This window comes from Acipenser ruthenus, chromosome 2 (assembly GCF_902713425.1).
Source record: "Acipenser ruthenus chromosome 2, fAciRut3.2 maternal haplotype, whole genome shotgun sequence".
Classification (NCBI taxonomy): Eukaryota; Metazoa; Chordata; class Actinopteri; order Acipenseriformes; family Acipenseridae; genus Acipenser; species Acipenser ruthenus.
In genome coordinates, this window is record NC_081190.1 from 24,659,702 (window position 1) to 24,672,486 (window position 12,785).

At 37.9% G+C, this 12,785-nt stretch overlaps 1 protein-coding gene across 2 annotated transcripts in view; it reads right to left on the bottom strand.

Annotated features, from left to right (window-relative positions):
- Window positions 1-12,785, bottom strand: part of LOC117963435 (sorting nexin-24-like) — a 45,332-nt gene extending 32,547 nt beyond the window's left edge. Inside the window, exon 1 of one of the 2 annotated variants that reach the window (XM_034903534.2) lies at window positions 12,557-12,785. In XM_034903534.2, the coding sequence (XP_034759425.1) occupies window positions 12,557-12,625 (69 nt within the window). In that variant the 5' untranslated portion in view covers window positions 12,626-12,785. Of the gene's footprint in view, window positions 1-12,237; window positions 12,311-12,556 lie in introns of those variants that run through there. The other variant, XM_058992509.1, reaches the window with a different exon arrangement.

Below are 12,785 nucleotides of genomic sequence, written 5' to 3' on the forward strand. Positions count from 1 at the left end.
TGAAATTCATGCTATGGCTATAATAAACACTGCAGTACATTCATAGAGATAGAAGATAAGGAGATGTAGACGGGGATGCAAGATTAAAACACTCTGTTGTCACACCATTGCCAAAATCTTCTCCTAATCGTAATATTGTAGTTTTGTTCCCCATAGCTCTTGTCTAGCTGATGCTAATAATAAACCCTTCTTTAAACGTACTGTAGTTGTTTGATGGACTAGCTATACAAGGTGGATATGAATGTGTGGTTGTCTGTTACAGTGTAATACACTTTTATATTCAGAAGAGCAAATGTGTGTCGAACTGCAATGAAAATAAAACACAAGTTTTGTTTAATTGAACATGAAATAAAAAATATTTAGGATAGGATTTTCCATTTATATATATATAAAAAAAAAAAATCCAGAAATCAAATGATTTTGCTTTTGCCTGCAGTAGAATTTGACGATGTAAAAAATAAAAGAAAAGGATTACCTTTGAATTTGCAATCTGGTGCAGTTACAGTACTCTTATTTGAACAAGGACTGATCTATTTAATGGCCTTCACATTTAATGGTGCAGATAACACAATATAAAAAGTCACGCAAAAAGATGAAATTGTCTTTTGTACTTAATCAGACGTGCACAATATTGTGATAAAATACAGCTGAGTCATCAGATTTTCATATCAGCCTGTACCCATTGTTTTCTTATCATACCACATGACCCATAAAGAGAAAAGCGCTGATGTTGAAATAGCTTGGTGCTCCTGCAAGGCGTCTGTTAAATTAGGGTTAAGATGCATAAAGGCAAAGGGGAAATTATCTTGCATTGTTTCAGGAACAGAAATCTAACGAGGAACAAAAGAGAGCACTGTTTGCTGGTATGATAAGAGAGAAACCAAATGTACGAGAACTGCAGATAATAGAGCTTTATCTGTCGGTAGAGAACACTAACGCAGGCACTGAGGCCTCCTGAGGCAACTGTGGTATCTTCTTAGAATGTACTGTAAGCTACAAGGAAAAACAAGAGTCATACAGAAATTTGGCTCTTTTCATGCTAAATGACAAATCAGGAACTGGAACCAAAGGTTGCACTCTATGGTACCAGGGGACAACTGTTTGAAGCCACCTCAGATTAATCTCAGACTTACAGCCATTCCTCCAGATAAGGTTTTGAGTCATTTACTCTCCAAATTAGACATTATGTGAGTAAAATGTATTTTGGGTGAGTAAAATGCAACATTGCTTTGAAGCGATGAGTACTTTCAATAAAAATGTACATTAAACTACACCCTTACATTTTAACTGTAATGTTACTTTAAACAACTGTACAAAAACACACTTACAATAAAAACAAAACCAAACGTTATTTTTATTTATTTTATTGACCACAAACAATGTGGCTGTGAAACACAGAAACAGAACATCCAACGCTGCAGATGGAATATACTTTATATTTTTTAAACTGTACCGATACTAATGCAAATAAAGAAATGATAATATTGTATTTTTATTGATTGCCTTGCTATAGCAATATAAAGCGTCCCGTCTCTCTTCAAATACAGAATATTGCATTTATATTATATCAATTAACCTCACAAAAATTCGGTTGACAGGTAGGTAAATTAGTAGGTTAGGTTGAGGGGAACTAAGATGGTGCTAAGAAATCCTTTTTTACATTGAAAACCTGGACTTATTGGTCACGTGTTTCTGGCAATTCCCAGGCAGGCTGCAATTAGCTGTCTCTAGTTACTGCATGCCGTATATTCACAACTGACCACTGGATGCTGGGAACCAACGAAGTACAAGAAGCTTGATAACTTACAAACTCAAGCTGTACAGCAAAATTGAGATACATATTATTTACACATTAAATTTAAATATGATACTTTAATATTTGTTTCAATGCATAAAATACACACTACGCAGCTTATCTGAAGTGCTGCAAACATCAACGTTAACCTGCATTATCCTTTAGTTATTGTTTTAAAAAATACTATTTTACCAATATGTTAATAAATACAGTTCATAGTTAGAACAGTGAGTACAGTTTAGTGTTTGGGTTTGTTGTCCTTGACACAAAGTTTACTGTAGGTTGTCTAGTAAGTCAAATATCTTTAAGAATTGTATTAATTTGAAAGGCAGACGGGAAAGCAGTGTATTTCTGTGGGTTTGGTGTCTTGCAATTGCAGTCTGCTCCACCGCCCCACACCCCCAGTTGTGTTTCAGAATAGTTTACAGCTTTTGAAACTGCCTTTCCTTTGCAAAATGCTTTGCTAGCTTGAAAAAGTCAGCTGCAGTGTAAATAACATGAGAGTGTCAGCCTTTTTGACAGTTTCAACAGCAGATTACCAATATATTTCCAAACAGCCACCTGATAGAATTTGCAAAATCAATTGTTGTCAGCAAAATTCAGAAAATCTATTTTGGAGGCTTGATCACATTACAGGATTCATTAATTAAATAGGGGATTTGTAAAAAGAAAAAAAATGCAAACAGCAGTTTAGAATCTGCAAGATTATCTTCCTATGGGACTTTATGAAGTTGCATGAGAACCTGTATGCTGTTCCCTTTTTTAAATATCTTGTACAGTGTCTACTATGACAATGTTTGCTGCCACATGTGAACCTGTATGAATAAAATATATTACTGTAGCAGTCAAATAATTAGATATATAATCAAATACAATCTAAAGCAGATCTGGGGTCCACTACAATTGTAATGGTGTAATTTGTAATGAATTGCAATGACAATGTCATTATAACTGTAGCTGAACCTTGTTCAGTTAGACATCTGTCACTTATTTATTCAGTATTTCATAATTTTATAAACGTGTGATCCACCGCATAGCGACATCATTTTGCTGAACGACACGAATAACAGTTATATGGTATGTTTCTGTATATCTGTGTATAATTGTAATCACTGCAGCACAATTCTAACTGTAATTGAACAAAATAGTACTGTAACTGCAATTTCAGCAAACAATGCTGCTGTAATTGTAATCATAACTTTAATTGACCCCAGGTCGGACGTAAAGTTATGCTTTGTCAACTGTTTATGTGTTTTATAAAAACAGTACCTCCTTGTGGGTCCACATTTAAGAGTAAAATGTCCCAAAACTAGTAAACAAAAAAAGGATACATTCTCAAGAATAAGCCGAGGTATGTACCTAAATTCATACAGTATACCTTTCTTTTCCACGTCTCCATAATCCAAAGGCTCTGGCTCTATTCTAACCCTGCTACCAACATCACTTTGAAAATGTTTAATTCTAGCCTCTACTGGGGAGAGAAACCGGACAATAAAAGCAAGTTATGATACACTATACACATATTACAATTCATTTAATATAGGATAGATATATATATATTTTTAATTTAACAATCAAGTTCTTCTCTTTACTTTATTTCAATTTTAATAAATCTATATTTTCACAGTGTAGTATGCATTAAGGACTGCTGTATTGGTTTACCATCAAATCCGACCTTTAAAATATGCATTTGTGTTCTAGTCTACTGTAACAGTATTTTTCACAACCATGACTACAACAGTAGCCTGCACATAATCGGTTATTGGGCAAATTGGTCAATGGAACAGAGCAGGATCAGTTTCCTCATCAGGTCAACATATGATGTTCTCCCATCACCACAGAACCTAAACCTCAAGGTAGGAGAGGATCCCTCATGTCCTTTGTGTTCATCACCTGCAACATTAAGGCACATTTTGACAGGATGTAAGGTGGCTCTTAGCCAAGGACGGTTTACTTGGCGCCATGACCAGGTGCTGCGATGTTTGGCCTTAGCATTGGAAGACAAGCGTAACATGACCAATAAGTTGCCACCTGTTCCATCAAAACATTACACACAAAAGACAACATTCCTCCGCCCAGGAGAGCAACCACCAAGAAAAGGTGTTAAAACCAATCCTCGCCCAGGACAACTGGAAGCTGCTAGAGACTGGAAAATGCTGGCAGATGTTGGTCAACGGCTTATTTTTCCACCTGAGATTGCCACCACTAACCTTCGACCAGATATTGTCTTGTGGTCTGGATCAGCACACCTTGTTCACCTGGTAGAGTTAACAGTGCCATGGGAGGATGCTGTAGATGAGGCGTATGAGAGGAAGAAACTGCGGTATGCTCAACTAGCCACTGAAGCGGAACAGCGAGGATGGAGAGTCCGGGTTTACCCAGTGGAAGTGGGTTGTCGAGGATTTGTGGCACACTCTACAACGTGGTTTCTCAGAGACGTCGGATTCAGTGGCCAAGAGTTGCGTCGCACATTGAAGAACTTATCTGAAGCAGCAGAGAGGAGCAGCAACTGGCTGTGGTTGAGACGGAAAGATTCTGGCTGGGGATCTCAAGCACAATAGAAAGAAAGAAACGCTGATGTACAGATAAGTAAGCTGGGCTGAGTTGAGTGGGGGACGGAGGGGGGTGATTCTGGGACGCCAGAATCACCGTCGTGCCCTCTTGAGGTGTCGTGGGCTAGTCGACGAAACACTGAGGATGGAAGGTGCCCACTTGAAGACCCCACAGATGTACCCTACTTAGCTCAGTCCAGACGGTTGTCATGCTGATGCGCTGGGGAGGCCGCACTGTGGTTGATCCCCGGAGCCAGCATCGCTGCCGTTGTGTGTGCTGATGCGCCAGGGAGACAAAATAAGCTGATCCCTGGAGCCAGCATTACACTTCAGCCATTAACACCAGACAGAAGGATATCTACATCATCATATGGAAGGAAACGTAAATGGATGGAGACACATATGGATCACATTAGTTTACTGTAAAGCTACGTCTTAGTTGGTGCTTATGTTGGCGAGAGCCAAGTTCAAATCAGCATGAAGTTTTAACATCTACTCTCGTGTTATGGAAATCAGGCATAGCATTTTTAACTAAAGAGACATGCATAGTTATTAAGAGTGCTGACAATGTCATCAAACTGTACGCTACTTCAGTATAACTGACACCACCTACATGCCTAGCTTCCTTAGTAGAAACCAAAAAAAAACCCACATCAGAAACTATTCAAATTACTGCACACGGATAGCTCCAAAGAAATGACAAATTACAGGGCATCAGTTTGATACCACAGAAAGTGTCTTGGGGCTTCAAGGCAGGGCCCACATTTGCAAACAAATTATATCGTGGGAGGCTGGCATGCCCTGTGCATGACAAACTGATGCAATTTCAGCACTGTCGCAGAAGCCGGGCGATATTTGTTTGATGTTGGCAAGGGTTCGTTTGTAGCAGTGTAAAGAGTTCCCAGATTTGAAATCACTTGGGGCCCAGAGGCCTTCTCCTGACAAGGCACAAATAATTACTGTACACCGTTTTCATTGTACTCTATTATTTTGCTCCCCTTATCTATGGGCTTTGAGTACATGTGATTAAGCAAGGTCACTGCATTTTGACCATAAAACAACATAACATTGCTCTTTGGTGATATGATAAACAAAACAGGACCATGCAGTCGAAGCAACATTTTTATCACAGTTTTCTCTCCATGCATTACAGGAAAATAAAACACTACTGTACCACCGGCAGGAGAGCTAGTTATTCCAAAACTAGGACACTTGTTATAAACCAGATAAAGGATGGATCACCAATAGCTTTTAGCAGCTGTTTTTTTTTTTTTTTTTAATGATCTAGTTATAAGACAGCACTCTGCCTTGTGTCACGGCACCTTAGTTACTTCTGTGCTTCTTTACTGTAATAAAGCCAAATGAGCACACTACAAGGCATTATAAAATTGAGGATTATAAAATCCTCATTGGTCTTAAGTGCTTAAATAATGTTATTTTGTTTCCTGTTCTTTATCCCAAAGCTATTAAATCCCAGCACCCAAAAGACACATATTTACAGTACTGTAAAACTACTGCATGCTTTGAAAGCTACTGACTCACAACAGACAAGAAAATACTGGCACAAGTCTGTGTGGTTGAGTGATCACAGTAAATAAATTGAAGCCTGGATATTTTATTTTTCAATCCCAGCACAGAATTTTAAATATACCTTTTTTTTTCTACTTACACTTTCTGCAACAGTTACTGAGGTAAAGGAGCAGTAACCTACAATAAACGTCATTTACTATGTATGGCGTTAAGTAGACATGGCACATAATTTACAAAATAAATAAATGGTAATCAAAAAAATCACATAACATTTAAAAAAAAGAAAAAAGAAGAGTCTTGGAGGAATCCATCAATGCGCGTTGAAAGACAGTAACATTATCAAACACTTTGTTATCTCATGCTCTGTCCTGACTCTATAAATGTGTATATTTTGTAAAGGAAAGCACAAAATACTTGGCAAAGATATTTAGATGTAATACAGCCAGTGCCACACATTTGCAAGTTAATTAATGTAAACAAGGCTGACAATGGCTTGGTTTACACGGAACACTAAAAATAAGTCACCTTTTGACACACTGTTTTGGAAGTACCTTTCGGGCAATTTAGGTTTACATTTAGTTCTTTGAAGGAGGAGAGATTATCCGTCAAAATTCTAATGATTTAATAAATATTAAAATACAGGAGGGTATATTTAAATATTTCTGTCAGTGTTCCAGTTTGGCTTTGCAGGACTACTGATATCATGCAGCTTTCTTAAACTGGGTTTACAAGACGTTTTTTGGTTCTGTTTAAGACCTGCATGTGCAGCCTGCCTCATTTGGCCACAAAAAATAAAATAAAATAAAAACCCAGACGTACTGTAGCATTACAATATATATATATATATATATATATATATATATATATATATATATATATATATATATATATATATATATATATATATATTTAATTCCATAAGAGTGCTTTGTACTATCCATACATTATTTGCTAAACATTTTTGGACTGCATATGTACATACATATTATACACAGACATATATAACACATACAAGTTTTCCTACAGAACCATAACTTCAGCAATTCTGATCCTTATAGTCTGCGAACTGAGCTAAAACACTTTAGATTAATGATATCAAAACTACCCAGTCAAAATGTTTAGTACAGTACATGTTCTAAAAATCTACAAGAGGCTACCCTACTCGTCCACATTCACCTCTACATAATCTGAAAACTGATGTAAGCCCCATCTTTGTCATTTTGAACAAATGCATGGAACCAACATTTTTTTTGTTCATGTTTTTGTTCTTGTGAAACAAATCTTGCTCAATAAATTAGGTTTAAGAGATTTTACTCTATACACGGTCGCTAAAGCCTGGTTCTGAGATCTGTAGCCCCCATAATATAGGAGACCACTGGCACGTATTGCCGGCTGTGCTAATTTAATACATTTTGGGGTACAAATCTCTTTTTTTTTAGTATTTGGTAGGTCCCCATGATAGATGCTACATAAGGCTAGTGTAACACCAATTGCATCTTATCTTACTCCTAAGGGACAGAAAAAGCTAAGCTTAAAGCAGTCAGCTATCTGATCACCAAACCTGAAAATAACACTAGTGTAAAATGATAACATATCTTTCTATGCTTTGCAAGGGGCTTCGTTATCTTTATTTCTGCCTGCCTTCCTTCCTTCCTTTGTAGTAGCTTCAGTGTTTTTTATAAAACAACTAAACTATAAAAGCCCGATCATTTTATGATTTGCCAGCAAATGGCAATAATTTGAAACGTTGAATAAATTATGTCACATGGCTCTCTAAACCCTTTACTGTATTTTTATTTTTCCTTATTTGGTCAAAGAAGCCTGCCAGGGCCGCTTCCAACAGATGCCAGTTTTACATCACAAGGTTACATCACAAACAGGATCTTCATAGCTGAAGTCTCGTAAACATAAGGTACAGCTTTTGAACTTGTTGCCATGGAAAAGTCTAAAAAAAAAGATTGTGCAGCTTTTTAGCACGAGAATGCGATTTACCCACCCTTTATAGGCGTACAAAGTCTTTAGCTGCAGACTTGCTAAAGTGTGAGGAAAGTGCATGCTACGTCACATTCTCAGGACAATGAAGAAAGAATTTTGAGTTTCTAAACTGCATTTAAACCAACCATTGTTGCATTTTCATTATCTTTTGAATATAAATAAATAGTGCTGGGACAAATATTTGAATATTCAGACAGAAGTGCTTGAAATGTATTCAGTGGCACAAATAACCATGCTTGTATTCGTTCATATTACAGAATTTATAAATGCAAAGGAAATGCAAACACACATTCTACTGTACAGAAGATTTTTAACTCCCTTTCCCTTCATAAATAATTTGATGGGGTAGCAGGTTTATTTTATTGTAATATGGTACAAATAAAACATTTATTTTCCAGCTAATTCAAAATGAAAGACTATATGAATATTAATGTAACCCTTTACTGCCCAGAGTATGTTCCCAAAACTATTTAATGCCTATTTTTAAAAGTTAAATATATTGGACACTGGGCAGCAAAGGATTAAAATCTAAAATAATATTTGTCTCAGCACTATGTGCTGTATGTATTGAATGCTGATATTGTGTAATACAGGTACAGTGAATAAGGTTTATTTGTAATGATTGGTTCTTCCAAGCAGCCCCTTTTCCACAAAATGTTAACCATTTCCGCTGTTAATAAAGTCCCAGTGTATAGATGGTTTAAATTATTAAAGCAATGCATCCTGGTGCAGTAACTGCTGTTGAACGTCCTAACGTTCTGAAGTGTGGTCATCAGAGAAACTTGTCGCATAATGTTCTGGAAGAGATGCAGGACAAAAGACTGACCCTTGTAGTTGTAATGAGTTAGCACAGTATATCAGGTCTGTAACCGAGTCTGGCTCTTTTTTACAATGGTTAATATCGGAGCTGCTATGCTCATGATGCTGTACATACTACACAATTTTGTGCCTGCGTTATAACCACAGGCATCCTTAGCCTGACGCTTGGATGGACTTTAGGCTGGCAGGTTAAAGTATAGCACCATACAAGAGGCAGGAAGAAGAAAATAAAATAGTACAACAAATAATTTGTGTATGTTCCTTGGCTTGGTGACAATTTCCATAATAGGTGAACATGTCTTTCATATTGTAATACCACCCAATGAAGCAATACTCTTTGCCACAGATTTTGAAATAACCAAAAAGCTATTCTTAATACTCCTACCACCCACTATAATGAGGATATTAGCAGTTGCTTCACACAGATGTGCTTAATCATATGAATCATATTATTTCCAACCCATTATTGTGTCATTTCCTACCACACAATACATTGTCTCTGCATATCAGGCATTTGATGGTTTTCACCCTAAAATCAAGTGTCATGGCTGTGCGAAAATAGGTTGCCATGCACACACAATTTGGGCCCATTAAGTTGTTTTTATGTGAGCTGTTCCCAAAATAGTCTTCAATGGTACAGGAAACAATGACATCATTTTTTTTGACATACTGTGTGGTTCATCCTTTGCGTGACACATACCTTGTGTAAACACGCATTACTGAACTACCTTGAGGTACATCTAGTATTGGCACTCTTGTATACTAACCTATCAAAAACACCTTGGTATACTGGCCAACCCGTAAATACTGTAAAACAAAAAAACATATATATGCTAATGTTAAAAGTGAAAACTTAAATAAAACCAAGATACAGGTAAAATGTTAGCGCAATATGCAACTCCATTCTATCACTGTCGCCAGAAATAATGATTCCCAACATGGAACACAAATTTAAGCTGAATGCCTCTTTTGCTAACAACTTATTAAAAAAAAAAACTATGAATCCCCAATTGTTATTTGTAATCTTTGTGTGTACTTACTGTACTGTAATTTAACATTACCATGATTACAGATGCTGTACAATTCAAAATAGAAATACTAAACTTCCGGGTGTGTCTTTACTGGCCCATAGTTCAGGGCTGCATGCACAATAGATTATTGACATTCAGCAGAGCAAATGTTCCACTTATTAAATGTTCTCTTGCGTGTGGCACATTATATTAACGGCATTGTGCCACAGACAATTAACTGTACAATACTGTGGTGAAATTCCTTAAAATACTGAAACATTCTGAATATGGTAAAGTATATTAAATGCATTGAATCATACTCCCTCTTCAGTTATGACATCTGCAGTGTCTAGACTCACTTAAGTGTGCCCGAGCTGCCTCTCTCTCCTCTGTCCTAATTCTCCTCGACCTCTCTGCTGCCTTTGACACTGTTGATCACTCTATTCTACTATCATCTCTTGCTGACCTGGGGATCTCTGGCACTGCTCTGGCCTGGTTCTCCTCCTACCTCTCCAACCGCACTTACCAGGTAACCTGGCGTGGAGCAACCTCCACACCTCACCCTCTCTTAACTGGAGTCCCCCAAGGGTCAGTCTTGGGTCCTCTCCTGTTCTCTCTCTACACCCGCTCCCTGGGCCCCCTCATCGCATCCTATGGTTTCTCATACCATTTCTATGCTGATGATGCTCAGATTTTCCTCTCCTTCCCCACCTCCGACTCCACCATCTCCTCCCGTATCCCTGCCTCTCTTATTCCCAGCACATCTCCACTCTGGCACGCACTTGCAGATTCTTCCTGAGCAACATCCGAAGAATCCGACCCTTCCTCACCAACTATGCTACCCAGCTCCTGGTCCAGGCCCTGGTACTCTCCCGCCTAGACTACTGCAACTCCCTCCTGGCTGGCCTCCCTGCGTCCGCCACCCGTCCGCTCCAGCTCATCCAGAACTCTGCTGCTCGCCTGGTGTTCTCTCTACCTCGCTTCGCCCACGCTACTCCACTACTCCGCTCGCTCCACTGGCTCCCGATCAGACTGATCAGACTGCACCCAGCTACCTCCAGACCCTCATCTCTCCCTACACCCCCACTCGACCTCTCCACTCCGCCTGCACTAGAAGACTGGCTCTACCTCCGCTACGCTCCCCTGCCTCCCGAGCCCGCTCCTTCTCCACCCTTGCTCCGCAGTGGTGGAACGACCTTCCTACAGATGTCAGGACTGCCCAGTCCCTGACCACATTCCGGCGCCTCCTTAAGACTCACCTCTTCAAACAGCACCTGTAGAACTCCTCTGTTGTATCCTGGGACACTATCACCCTTCATTTATATATGCTTTATTTTGCTCTTATCTGCCCCCTATTTTACTGCATTTAATCCTATACCTCAGAATATTGTAATCTGCCAAGTGTTTAATCTGTAGTATTTTGTACTTAATCATATCCTGATGTAACTATCACTATTTAATCATATCCTGATGTAACTTTCACTATTATCTGCTGTATTATTGAATTGTGGTTTGTCACACTTGAGAATTATTGTATTTCTTGTTCTTATTGTATGACTTATATTGTAACACTTGAATGTATTTGTATTTGCTTGCGATTGTAAGTCGCCCTGGATAAGGGCGTCTGCTAAGAAATAAATAATAATAATAATAATAATAATAGACTAAGGCGTTTTTGTCTTGTTTAATCTATGTAACCTCCACTCTTGCCTACCTCCCAAGAAGATGTCTTTTGAATCGGTTATAAACAAATAAAAACAAAATTAAAACACTCTGCCATCAGAAACACACCAAGGTGATTGTGTGTCATACACAGACACCAGCAGGACCGTTTCCCGTGTGATTTATAATATGATCTTCTGATAAAGTAAAAGATCGGCTTATTTGAAATGTGCCTTCCAAAAGACTGATGGAAAAGAAAAATCTAAATGTCCTCCCTTTCAGCAGTAAAATGTTTAAAGACAGTATCTGTAAGTGTGCAGTACAATGTTATTTATCTATCCCTGAGGTATTAAATAATACTTTTTCTTATAACTATTTCTAGACCACCCTGAAGCTCTCCATTCTGGTAAACTCTGCAATTATCTTGATACAAGCAGCTAACTTGTAAAAGGGTTGCCACGTGTAGTAAGTATATTACCATAGAACCAACTATTGTGGTGTAACAAACACAGATTGTTAGTTGCCTTGTCTTAGAAACATCTTTAAAGTGAATTAAAATAACATGTATTAATAAAATGTGGTTCCAAGGATGCATTTTTGCCCAAAACATTATTCTGACTGGTATTCCCACTAGCTTTCATAAAAGATAATGTCTATGTCAGTGTCTGTTGATGCTGCGAAATCATGAATAAAAATACATTGTGTAATTCAACTTTTTAGGGTTGGGTTTTGCTTTCAAGAAGTGAAAAAAAAAAAAAAAACATGTAATGAACTCTGGAAAGGGGACAGACTTTCTCTAGAAGACTTAAGGTTTTGAAATATTTTAAAACTATATTACATCCCGTTGAAATCACTCAAGATAACAAAGACTTACCTCAGTATACAGTACACACATATTAACCGCACCACACTATAATGTAGTTTAATGCTGTCAGTGTGCTGTATGAAGTTACTATTTAAACTTGCTAATGTGTATTAGATTCTGAATATGCATCTGATGAGATACTGACTCGCGAGATTCTTATTCACAACACCACACCCCAGGTAGTAGCGTAGGAAAGAGTGGCTGAAAAATAACAACCAACAAGAGTCCCTTTAAATCCACAGGGCAATTTAATGTGTTGGTTGTGTCACCGCATTGGAGAGCATTCACGTTCGTTTATATTATTTACGACTTGTTATTTTGTCCTTACCGTATATCCTTTCTCCATGGCACTGTCCTCAAATCTGAAGGACGGGATACGCACCATCAGGGAGTGCATATTGCCTGCAAATTCAAAACCAGGTAGCAAAACGTACTTTAGAATAACTTGATAAAAATAAAAATAAAATGTCGAGTCTTGAGTGTTTCACAAACAAAAAACAACCGATCATTCTTAGCTGCAGAAAGCCATTGCGAAAAAACTCTGTTCACGTGTCTAG